Below are 13,661 nucleotides of genomic sequence, written 5' to 3' on the forward strand. Positions count from 1 at the left end.
AATACACTGAACCCACCGACATTGCCAACATCCTGGCAGACAGGTTCAGTGCAAACTCCCCCCCCCTCCCCCCCAAAAGGACAAATATCTATCCAAGCAGAGTGTTGCCTCCCTGACATCTCAAATGCCCAGGTGAGAGTCACCCTCTCCAAACCAAAAAACACAGCATCAATGGGACCAGATGGTGTTCCGGGCTGCGTGCTACATGAACTCCAAGAAGAGCTGAACCCACACATAAGGCTGCTGTTTAATCTCAGCCTTACTGCAGGATATGTACCCAAAGAATGGCGTACAGCAACAGTGGTCCCACTCCACAAAAGAGGTGCTTTTACGGACCCTGGAAACTACCGCCCCATAAGCCTGACTAGACTGGTTTGCAAAGCTATGGAGAGGATCATAATGGAACTCATAAACAAAGACATTGGGGACCTACAGACACTGGATCCTACCCAATTCAGCTTTGTTAAGGGCAGATCATGCCTCTTGAACCTGGTTGACTTCTTTGAAATAGTCACCAAGGCCATTGATGAGGGTAAGGTAGTTCACACAGCCTACTTAGACCTTGCAAAAGCCTTTGACACAATACCCCACTCGGGCATCATAGACAAGCTCTCCAGCTTAAATATAAACCCCTATGTCATAAGATGGGTTGGAAACTGGCTCAATGACAGAACCCACATGGTTAGAATTGCTGGAGCTATGTCAGACTCTAAACCAGTCACAAGTGGCATCCCACAGGACTCATGCCTGGGACCTCTCTTATTCGGTATATATTTTTCCTGAGGTACAGGCTAACATGGGAGAGCTGTGGCTGACCAAGTTCGCAGATGACTGCAAGCTGGGTGCCATAATTGACTCTCCAGGTGACACAAGCATCCTCCAAAAGGGTCTCATAGAAATGGATAACTGGTGCCAGAGCCATGGTCTTAAACTAAATGCCAAAAAGTGTATAGTCATACCCTTTGGGAAAAACAATGTGCCCACAAATTACCACATAGGTGGTAATCCATTAAGTATGGAAGAAGTAATTAGGGACCTAGGGACCCAAGTTGATAGTAACCTCTCCTTTGACAATCACATTGCCAAAGTGGTTAGAAAGACCTTCTATATTGCCCACCTTATCATGAAAGGATTCACATCTAGATCAAGGGAGGTCATTGTGCCCCTTTACTCTTCCCTCATCAGGCCCACAATTGAGTACAATGCCCCATTTGGGATGTACCTTACCCGACACCTGCAGCAACTAGAAAGACCCCAAAAGTACCTCACAAAGAGATTCAAGGGACTCAAACAAATGCCATATGCTGCTCAGCTAAAGAAACTCCAGCTCTACTCAGTGGCATACCGCCTACTCAGAGGCGATCTATGCCTGACATACAAAGCCATGTCCAACCCGGAATTAATGGACATGCTCCACCTCAGAAAATCCAAATCCCTCAGAGCTACGCGATCGAGAGAATTGAACCTCAGCACAGAAATAAACAGGACATGCTAGAGAGACAGATTCATAACCCAGAGGCTCCCTTCAATCTGGAATAGAATCCCAGTCCATATTAGGCAGAGCCCCTCACTGACTCTATTCAAGAGGAATCTTGACGAGTGGATGGGAGATCGTAGGTTTACCTCGGGGGTCACTTCTGTGTCACTGCTAGACAAAGGCACAGTAAACTAACCTTAAAAGGGCACAGTAAACTCATTTCAAGGGGTGGCAAAAGCCAAACAGACTCTCACTAGGCTTGTAAATGCCCTAGGGCAGATAGCCTAGTATGAACCTATGAATCTATGAACCTATGTGTTACAGTTAAGTGTTCAGGTATATTTAGCTTAAATTTAATGGGAAAATTTAAAAACATTTTAGAGAGGCAGCCCTTTATATACAGTTGGCAAACCTAACTAAAACAGTCAACAGTTAGAGCACAGCGTTCTTAAAAAAAGCTTAAAATATCATCTTGGTAAATCTATAATGAGTTACTTTATTAAAATGCTTTTTTAAAGAGTCTGTACAAATGACCAAAGTATACAAACTTTATTAGTTGTACAAAGTTGTTCAATAGCAGTCTATAAGCATCCAGTTTGGTTGTCTGTAGGACCCCAGTGTTACAATGTGCTGACCCACCTTGCACATTTGTAGTTGATGCATTGAACTGTCCACTGTTTATGTAACTTCCAGTTTATTTTTCTTCCAGAGATCTGACAAAATGAGGATTTTTTTTTCTCAGTATCATGTAGAATACATCTTTCCCTTTACTGCTCCAGCTCCGAGACACCTTGTACAGCTCTCTGTTTTTTTCTTGGTATTCATCACGGGAGCGGATGCGGTCGTACTCCTCATCAGTGATGTACAGTTTTGAAAGGAGATGGTCCAAAATAGGTTCTGGATTTGTGAGACGCTGGATTATTTCAGATTTATACTTATCCATAAAATGCTTTTCTGTAAAAAATAAAAAAAAAATCATTGCAGACAGCACATCATGAGAAATAGAAAGGAATATCATTCCAACAACTTAATGGCTTTCTATCTCTTATGCAAATGAGATATCACATCAAAAACAAAGTTCATGACAGCTGACTGCAGAGGTTTGTGTGATGCACCCGTACACACTAACTATAACAGGTTCTAACATATAGGTTCATATATTAGCTATACATTTCAAATGCATTCTTTATATCATCCCAGTCAGCTACGCTAATAATGTACCTCTTAAACAGATCTCATCCCTCCTTGATCCATATTTTGCAGATATGGTGCATCATCTTGCTTATATGTTACTTTAACACATGTATAGTCTGCCTTACTGCAGTCATTTTCCACTAACAATGTAAATTGTATTTTCTTGGTTATTTTACTACTTGGTTTATTACTTTCATTATACAATAATGTAATTTTTCTTTGTCAGCTGGCCTGGGTTATGCCTGAAAAGGTTCTGTTGACTAGTGCACTTACCTGGTTAAGAAATGTATAGATAAAATAAATAAATAATAAAATAAGTTTTACAATGTAGCAAGGATAACATTTTGCCCATTTCTGCATATGTGTAATTATCAGAAGAGGTGTTTTTTTTTAAATAACCCTGTTTTTGCTCACTGTGCATAGTGATCACCCAGTCACCCTTTGTGACTTTAACCTTTTGAGGAGAGCACAAGTTCCTTCCCCACTACCTAATGTGGCATAACTCAGCATACTGTTTGCATTTGTATGTACACTGGGTAGGTGGGCTTGACTTGGAACCTTTTGCTATCATGACTAGGACCTTTACATATACCATTAAATCCCACCATCAGTACTACAACTCTGACATGTACCAACATGTCATATACACTATCAGCTCATACAGACACAAGTGACAGTCTGGCAGTCATAAGAAGAGTTTCTTATGTACTATGGTTCCATGACTAATCATGTGAAATAATTTAAAAGAAAGAAAACCATGAAGAAGCAAATCAGAGGATGGCCCAAGGGGGCTATGGAGCCCCTCCAAGACTGCTTTGAAAGAACCAAATGGGATATGTTCAAGGAGGCAGCCACAGTGAATCAGCATATGAACATAGATGAATACACTGAGGTAGTGATGGCATACATTTCAAACTGTGTTGATGGGGTAACAAATACCAAGAGTATCACTAATAGAGGCAGCCAGAAGCCATGGCTCACCTCTAAGGTATATGAGCTTCTGAAGGAGAGACACGCAGCTTACAGTGCTAAGGACAAAGCAGCCCTAAGTGTAGCAAGAGTTAATCTGAGGAGGGGTATAAAGGAGGCTAAGAGAGAATGTGGCAGAAAGGTACAGAGCCACTTTGAAAACATGAAGGATGCAAGGAGACTATGGCAAGGCATACAGGAGATCACTGACTACAAAATCAGGTGAGCACAGTGTGACGACAGCATCAAATTCCTGGACAGTTTGAACATCTTCTTTGGTAGATTTGAGGAAGGAAACAACAGGGTAGCACTAAAACTACCCACTGATGAGAAGGATGCAATACTCAGCCTCAGCAAAGAGGGGGGAATAAGAGAGCTAAGGAGAGTGACCTACAGGAAGGCTGCTGGCCCAGACAACATACCGGGCAATGTGTTAAAAAGCTGTGCTGATCAACTATCCACAGTGCTCTAGGAAATATTTAACACCTCTCTTGCCATGGCATAAGTACTCTCATGCTGCAAGGAAACTAAAGTCATCCCACTACCTAAGAAAACCACTCCCTCCAGCCCCATTGACTACAGACCAGTTGCTCTGACATCCACTGTTATGAAATGTTTTGAGCGGCTGATCAAAAAGCATCTTTTATCATGCCTACCTCCCAGTGGCGGCTGGTGACTTCAAATCAAAGGGGGGCTGCAGGAGACAGCTGAATGGGTGGGGTCAATGGGAAGGGGTGTGGCCAACTAGAAAGGGGGGGAGCTATGCTCAAAACCACAAAAAACTAACTAAATACACTGCCGTGGGTGCCAAACAATCATTATGAGAGTCCAATCAAGACAAAATGAAGTGTAGAAAAATAAAAATATTTCTATGCATTGGCTGCATGACAGCTTACTTAATATCTAGATGGAAACAAAAAGGTTGTGAGGCATGAACAAATAAAATTACTTTTTTAAATACATTAATGGAATGCCAGTCAAAATCAAGTATAAGAAAAACAAGCAGCACTCAACTCAAACCACTTCTTGCACTGCAGTTCTAATTATAATTTATATTCAGCTTTATTAAAGTACCAAGTAACATGCTGAAAATAGAAATCTCTGATGCCCCCACTTGTAAAAATGTTCCTTATCCAAAAAAAGACCTGCTGCCTGACAACTATCTACTTGTTTCATGGGGAAAACATGATCAAAGTAAAAAATGAAAAGCAAACAAGAAATAAGCTCAAGAGACATTGCTTAAAAGGATTACTGTACAGGTTATGGAGCACACGATTGGCATTCTGTTTAGTTTACGGGTAAAGCCTGCAGAGATGACTGGAAGTCTCCAAATGTAATGAGCTTCTTAAAATAATGTAATCCTGTCCTTTATTACAAATACCGTCATATGCATTTCAATACCCAAGGCTTATACATTATCTAGTTAATTATTCTCTACATGGCAACAGAAAGGCTTTCAATGTTGGAAATTCTTTAACAGTATGCTTATTAAAGCTTGCTTGCATCTTACAATCTCAGCCAAGCTCAACTGATGGTCATTAAAGTATTGCTACTTAAACACTGAGCAACAGGCACTGAGTAATAAGCATAAATCAACAGTACAAAAAATATGACAGAAACCAGACCATTCTGCAAAAATCAAGGACAGATGAAAAGCTACTCCTGTACCTGTGTCTACCTTGGATGGGGGGATACCCTGCACATTTACACTGCATAACTACTCCTTGCCTTGCTTCGACACATCCAGAGTCACTACATGGGGGAGTGGGGTGCAACAAGTATGTCACAATTTGAAATGTCTCTGGCTGACTGTGATGACCCTAACACATTTGTCATACCTCTCAACCTCAGAGCAAGAAATCTGGACAAAGCCATACAAAGAAGTGGGACTGGCTGACTGATGACCCCACCACATTTGTCATACCTCTCAACCTCAGAGCAAGAAATCTGGACAAAGCCATACAAAGAAGTGGGACAAAGGCCCAAACTCATGGCAATTTTTAAAAATATTGCTCTTATAAACTTAGAAAGATAATAGAATAGGTCTTGCATTAGTATGAATTTTCTGAATGGTATGAAATCTGAAACTCAAATGTCTTGTCATTTTCTAACTTCAGTCTTTAATGATTTGTCACTAATTTTCCAAAAAAACACAATTTTATGAAAAATGGACCAAAAATGTGATGTAAAAATATAAAATAGCCACACAATACAGCTGGGAACCTGTCAAAGAAGGGACACTTTAAATATTAGTACTGCTAACTTGAGCAGCTGACAAAATAAAATAATCTACATGTATTTCTAAAATAAAAAGTAATCTATAACTATGATTACAGTTATTTCTTAATTGTAAATCCTCCATGTTTTCTTCCAAAATTGTTATTTTGCGGAGGGATTATTAGGGGAAGAGCAACATTTTGAGCCAAAATCAGGGACAGTTAAGAGGTTTGGCTATGCCTAATTCTATAAAGCAATTTGCATGTATGTACCTCTCAGCCTGTTAATGCAGTAAATCTGGACAAGGCCAAATATATTGGGGGAACATATAAACAGTACTAAACGTTGCTCTTGTATAAACTGAGACAGTTGATAGAACAAGTCTTACTTTAGCATGCATTGGTTATGAAGTCTGAAACTCAGTGTGTCATTTAGTGACTTAATTCCTAAATGATTTGCCACAAATTTTATGAGGAACAAACCAAAAACGAGAAGCAAAAATCTATTCATTCTTTGAAAATCTGGACAGGTGGGAGGTATAGTTCAGCTGGGGCTGTCTAAGTTTGCCGCCCTTCCCCCTCACAAAATCATGGTCAAATGGAGCCTCCTCCTGCAGCCATTCCAATTATCCCATTACTTGGCTATTTCACTCCAATTACCATAAACACTAATGCGCATACTGATTTACTTCCATGATGATTTGGACTTCATTTGAAAGTTTTATTTTGCATTTTACAACACAAACACCAAGCCATCTGCTAACAAACTTAGCATTAAAACTTCTCTGCCCTTGAAACTCACATTCATTGAAACAGCACTGAAACCCACATTCAAAGAAAATACATTTTACCAGTGGCAGATAAAGATTAATTCTGGGCTGTTTTCAAATTATAGGCCCCTTGCATATGCTCTTTGATACACCTTCCTATTGTTTGGAATATTTTTCCAGTAAACAATGAAACAAAATGCATGCACCAATAATGACAAAACTGCCCAATTCAGAACATTTCCTTCATCAAAGTCTACTCAAACTTCTACAGTCCACCATTATCAGTAAATATGCACAATTCTACAGTCCACCATTATCAGTAAATATGCACAATCTCTGAAGTAAAAAAAGTCATCTAAATAATTCCACATTAAATACATTTGTAACTAATGAAGAGATTGCTGCTAGCAAAAACCTTTATATTTCATGGTTTCATCGAAAAATAAAGTGTCTGATGCCCCTGAGGAATAAATTGCCTATATTATATTAAAAATGATAAGCTAGTAAAACTGCAATAGGAAATGGATGGCAAACAAATAACAGGCTCATAGTTAGTATCAACCTTTTCAGTACAGCAGCATTCACTCCTTGTGGGAGTAGAACCAACAACCTTCTGCATCAAAAGCAAGTACACAACCTGTTGTGCTATTAACATTGCAAGCTGATTTTCCATAAGCAGCACTAAACTTCTCTTTCCATGCAGCTCTCAGCTCCTTGTAAAATCTATTCAATACTCAACTGCATCTCAACTTTGCAGCACAAGAAATCTGGAAAAAGCCAAATTTATTGGGGGGGGGGCGCAAAAGGCCAAAAACCAGGGACACAAACATTGCTTGTATAATCTTGGAAAGTTGTAGAAAATGCTATGTTACCACCATATATTTTACTGCCAAGATCCCTGTTCAAGAGAGTCAGAGCAACATACCACTACGCCATATCAGCTGCTTTGTGAAAGAGAGGAAGACTGAAACTTAAATGGCTATCATTTAATGAATTCAGTTCTCACCACAGCTGTCAACCTCGTAGCACAAAACACCTGGACAAACCCAGTAATGAGGGAATACAGCCCTCAGACATATTCAGTAAATTCAGTTCTTGCCATAGTTGTCAACCTTAGCACAAAAAAACCTGGACAAAGCCAATAATGGGGCAATACAGTCCCAAAAATAAGGCCACATTTCAAATATTAATCTTATAAACTTAGAAAATTGCTAGAATAAAAGGTCGTGTTACTATGTATTTTCTGAAGAATATGAAGTCTGAAATTCAAATGCCTGTCAATTTTATTTAACATTTGTTAATCAGGACAATCTGACTTGAACAAAAAAAAACAATTTTCAGCAGAGGCCCAGGAAGAAATAATGCAGACATGTCTTTATAACATGGGAGGACACAAAAGCAAACCCACACAAACACAGGGGGAAGATGCAGACCCCACACAGAAGGCACCCCAGCCAAGAATCAAACCCAAGAACCTGCAGCCGTAAAGCAACAATACTACCACTGCACCATCAAATATCAAGCATTGCAACATTTAGAAGCCACAGATATTATGAGGAACAGATCAGATTTCTCCCACCAGGACACAAGTGGTCTTCAGCAATTACATTCTGCTAGCCGAGCACACTCAAGCAAATCTGCAGTCTGTGGCTACCACTCCATCTATACAGTGTAAGAAGGAATCAGTATTGCAAACTAAACAAGGATATACATTTTGAGCTTCAAGAGCAGGAGCACACTCAAGCAAATCTGCAGTCTGTGGCTACCACTTCATCTATACAGTGTAAGAAGGAATCAGTATTGCAAACTAAACAAGGATATACATTTTGAGCTTCAAGAGGAGGGTCAGTCCACCCAGGCATTCTACTTGTATGTTTTATGAGAGTGAAGCTATTACATTAGCAGTATTTCTTAGTAGTTCTCAGCTTGCTAATAAAACTGACTGTTGTAGCCTTGTGCCCCCCCCCCGATAGTACAGTAATCCTAACTGTCCAATAGACAGTATAGATTTTAATTCACATCCCTGTGACTAAATTAAATTAACCATCAAGCAGCCCTCTCTGTTCTTTCTGCCTTAGTTTGTATCACTTGGAGGATCACCTGCTTATATGCATCTCTATCATTGCTAATGTATCTTCCTACTCTAATCTGAGCACAAACTGGTTACTAATCAGCAAGTCAATGTAAAGACACACTCCCAACCTTAATAAACTTTGCTGTCTCTTCTCTCCTTCACTTTACAGGTAGTTTGAATTATTACTTACCCTCTCTGAGGCCTTCACTGATTTCCACTGATTGCCTCTCTGGTTTCTTTGCATTCCACCTGGTTTACACCCCTTATGCTATCTACTCCCCCAATACAAAGTCTATATTAGAATCCTGCTGAGCATGGAGCCATCTTTAAATCTCTAGTCTCCCACCAGGACACAAGTGCTCTTCAGCAATTACATTCTGCTAGCCGGTAAGCCATTAGACCTCAGGAATTTCTTTTAAAAGTGTTCAGATTTGTAAAGTAATACTTACTTTTGGCTGTATTTGGATTTATACAACTAGTATTCATTTTTCTGATTCCCGACTACTGATCTGCCGTTGTTACCTGCTGTTATTATACCTGGCTGATTGTTTCCTCTCAGCAATTTCCTACTCCTTTGGCTCTGCCCGCTCCGTTCGCCCTTCGGGCTCACTCCACTCCCCTCCCTGCCCCCAAATCCCACCCGCCCCTGGGACCTCTACATTTATCCCTGCATAACCACACCCACCACATTCCCTAGCCAATCAGAACATATTCTTCTCTCCACCCACTCCATAGCAGTCCACTCCCACACCCACCCTTTCCCTCTCTGAACACATACCTACTGTATACAATCCCCACTCATCTCAACATGTCCTACACTCACCTTCCTCTCCTACTACTAACTCTTCTAACTATTCTTACCTCTACCTACCTCATAACCTACTATGAGCAACCTTTAAATCCTACCTTTTGTACTCCACACAAACATGCCCTAGCTACCCCCCAACTACACTCACAACCCATCACAGTCCCATATACAGCAACTCATATCTTGAACCTAAATATCATCGTCTCTCACACATCAAATACGTTATTCTTTGACTCACAAAACACTTGCACAGCATCAAAACCTCACAACTAACTAACCTTATTCATGGTTTATCATTAATTGATGGGGACATCCACCCCAACCCAGGCCCAAACACAGACATACCATCCCCTAATTCCCAAACTATGAAACCTATGTCTACACCACAAACTAAACCTCCCAAATCTCTGACAATAGCTCATCTTAACATCCGTAGCATATGTAACATACTTCTTGCTCTTCATGCCCTACTAGAAGTCCAACAGTTTGACATTCTCTGTTTTACTGAAACCTGGCTTAAACCCACAATAAAAGATAACGAAATTATCCCCCCTGGCTATAACATCCTAAGACAATATCGTCTTAACAAAAAAGGTGGAGGAGTAGCTATACTCTTCAAAACTGGACTGGAAATAAGTAAATCAGCCCTTACCCCACCACATGACTCTAATGTTGAACTGATTACTTCCAAACTCTCCCTAAACTCACACAAAACTATTAATATTATCTGCACTTATCTTTCCCCAGGCAACAATTCCCCCATATTAGAAGACCTACTAAACTGGTTTTCAATTAATCTCCTTCAAGAAACAATACTACTAGGCGACTTTAATATTGATTGGAACATGTGCAAACAAACTAATCCATCTACCATTATTAACCTGCACGGATTCCATCAAACCATTAACTCCACAACTAGAACAAATAAAAACAATAACAAAGAAACCATTCTCGACTGGATCTTGACTAATAGTCCCCAACAACTGTATTCAACAGGTACCCTCCTAGATGACCTTAGCGACCACTCTCTCACATACATCATTAGGCACAAAACTCATCTAACAACACCTCCCCTAATTCGCTCATCTCGCAGCAAAAAACATTTTAACCTTCAGCAGTTTCAAAACGAACTCAGCTTGATTAACTGGTCACCTCTAAAAACTCTCCCAATAGATGAAGCTGTTAACCACTTTAATAATACCTTTCTTACTATTCTCGATCATCATGCCCCCATCCGTTCTATACGAATGAAATCTAAGACAGCTCAATGGCTAACAACCAACACCAAACAACTTATCCTTAGTAAGAATAAAGCTTGTACTAAATGGAGAACCACGAAAGACTCTTTTGATCACCTTAGCTTCAAACAAAAAAGGAACAAGACTAAGCTTGCTATCAAATAAGATAAAAGGAACTATTACACCAAACTACAGCAATCCTCCCACTGCCAACCACAAAAATTTTGGAAATCAATTAACTCACTACTATCCCCCGGCAAGGTTGAAACCCCCAACCCACTAGGCTCCTATCCTGACTCTCCCCTACAAACAGCTAACGTATTCAATAACTTCTTTACTTCAACCATACTTAAACTGGCCAACCAACAAAGCCCTGACCCCTCTTTACTAGGTAATACTAACTGCACTCCACCTCTATTTCAACTTAAACCCATACCTACTTCCTATATTCTTAATTTACTTCAGAAACTCAAACCCTCAACCCCCTCAGCTGACAAATTGCCAGCAGAATATCTCCAGCTAGGTGCTAAAGCTATTGCCTACCCTATCTCTATTCTAATCAACAGAACCATAAAAAAAAGTACTATACCCTCACTCTGGAAAATCTCCCACATCATCCCTCTCTTCAAAGGCGATTCATTTGAGTACTCGAACTACGCCCTATAGCACTGCTATCTCCTATTGCTAAAATAATGGAGAAATGCATCCACAAACAGCTTTTAAATCACCTCCTATCTAATAACCTTCTAGCTACTTGCCAACATGGCTTTCGTCCCTACCATAGCACCACAACAGCCTTATTATCCTTCATAGACTCCATTAATATAAACCGGAATAACAATCTTCTTTCATCTACATTCTTTGTAGACCTGTCAAAAGCCTTTGACATGGTGAATCACCAGCTCCTCCTACATTGTTTAAAATCTCTCTCTCTCAATAATCTTGCTTTAAGCTGGTTTACTTCCTATCTTCAGAATCGGAAACAAGCTGTTTTATGGAACAACAATCTTTCAGAACTTCTCCCTACCACTTTAGGAGTACCTCAGGGCTCCATCTTAGGTCCTCTTTTATTTTCCATCTTTATTAACGACCTGTATCTAGCCACCCCACTAACTACTTGCATTCAGTACGCCGATGACACCACCATCATCTGCTCTGCCACAACCCAAGCTGACCTCCACTCACTTACTCAAAAACTTTTACCACCATAGAACAATGGTTCTCCAATCACTGCCTTCTCTTAAACCCTAAGAAAACTAAACTTCTCCTCTTCTCACCCACACACCTGTCTCCCCCTATTAGTTTCACACTTACTTCTAACAATGGCACCCTTATCTCTCCTGACCAAACAACCAAACTTCTAGGAGTTACTATCGACAACCTACTAAAATTTGATTTTCATATCAACTCTATCATAAAAGCAACTAACAAAAAATTAGGTTCTCTCTACAGAATCAAATCTTTCTTAACTCCTGAAGCAAGAACTACCATAGCCAGAACATATCTTATCTCTACTCTGCTATATGCATCCCACATATATACTAATCTTTCTAAACATAACATCAATAGGCTTACAACAGCCTATAACAACATTGCCAAATTTGCCACTGCCTCTCCATATAAAACACATCACTGCCTGAACCTCCTTAACCTAGGGTGGCTGGAGTTACCTCACTTAATTCAGTACTATCAGCTTACAACTGCCCATAAAGCCCTTCACCACCCAGAAAAGATACCAATGCTCTCCACCCTGATAAAACCCTATAACAACCTAAAAACCCTACGCTCTTCCAATAAAATACTGATTCAAACCTCTCTATCAAAGAATACAGCAGGTGACTCTATATTTTCCAACTCGGTAAAATTTGGAATCAACTTCCTACAGACCTCTTAGCCCAAACTTCTATCACACTATTTAAAACTCAACTGAAACATTTTCTAACCAATCACTGGCTTTGCTCTTGCAATAACCCTAGCTGATCACGTACCTCCTACCTTCTCCTGCATCCTTTGCACTGTCTCCCAACTCTATTTCTCCATTTTATTTTTCATCTCTACCTAAGAAATTGACTCTCTCAACTTCAAACTAAAATGTTCTAGTAACTCTATCTTTTGCTTTTAAACTACCTAATTATTTCTGTCTCACATTTTATATACCTGTACTGAAGAAATTTGATAGTCTCTGTTTTCACCTTTTGAACTTACTGAAAGGAAAGCCTATATGCCTGTTTTACTTGTGTCTTAATTCCCTATGTAATTTTAAATCCCTGTTTTAGTTGAGTCTTAAATTACCTATGTACTTTGAATGTATTTTTGTTATTATGCATTAGATAGTGGAGCTTTTCTCCTCGGGCCTCCACTGAAAATGGACATGTATCCAGTTGGACTAGCCCGGTTAACAAATGTAAAATAAATAAAATAAATAAGTAAATAGGATTCAAAAATCTGCAATTTTTTTACAAATGGTGGTGGGTAGGGAATTCAGGTCCTTAACACCTGCATACAAGGTACAGGGTTCAAGCCTGAGTATCTCTACCCAACACCATTTGTTCTCTAGCCACCAGTATATAATAACTGGGGCATTTTACACACACACACACACACACACACACACACACACACACACACACACACACGGTCCCTTATTCCTCTCTCTCACACATGGTCCCTTATTCCTCTCTCTCTCACACACACACACACACACACACACAGTCCCTTATTCCTCTCTCTCTCACACACACACACACACACACACACACACACACACACACACACACACACACACAGTCCCTTCTTCTGTCTCTTTCTTTCTAACACACACACACAGTCCCTTCTTCTGTCTCTTTCTTTCTCTCTCACACACACACACACACACACACACACACACACACACACACACACACACACACACACAC

At 40.0% G+C, this 13,661-nt stretch overlaps 1 protein-coding gene across 1 annotated transcript in view; it reads right to left on the bottom strand.

Moving 5' to 3' along the window:
* Positions 1-1,953: 1,953 nt before the first annotated feature.
* LOC122803639 (NACHT, LRR and PYD domains-containing protein 1b allele 2-like) overlaps positions 1,954-13,661 on the bottom strand; it is a 466,610-nt gene continuing 454,902 nt past the window's right edge. The window contains exon 11 of the mRNA XM_044073390.1: positions 1,954-2,431. Coding sequence (XP_043929325.1) covers positions 2,172-2,431 — 260 coding nt within the window. The 3' untranslated portion in view covers positions 1,954-2,171. The remainder of the gene's footprint in view (positions 2,432-13,661) is intronic.

This window comes from Protopterus annectens, chromosome 5.part1 (genome assembly GCF_019279795.1).
Source record: "Protopterus annectens isolate FY-2018-M chromosome 5.part1, PAN1.0, whole genome shotgun sequence".
NCBI lineage: Eukaryota > Metazoa > Chordata > Ceratodontiformes > Protopteridae > Protopterus > Protopterus annectens.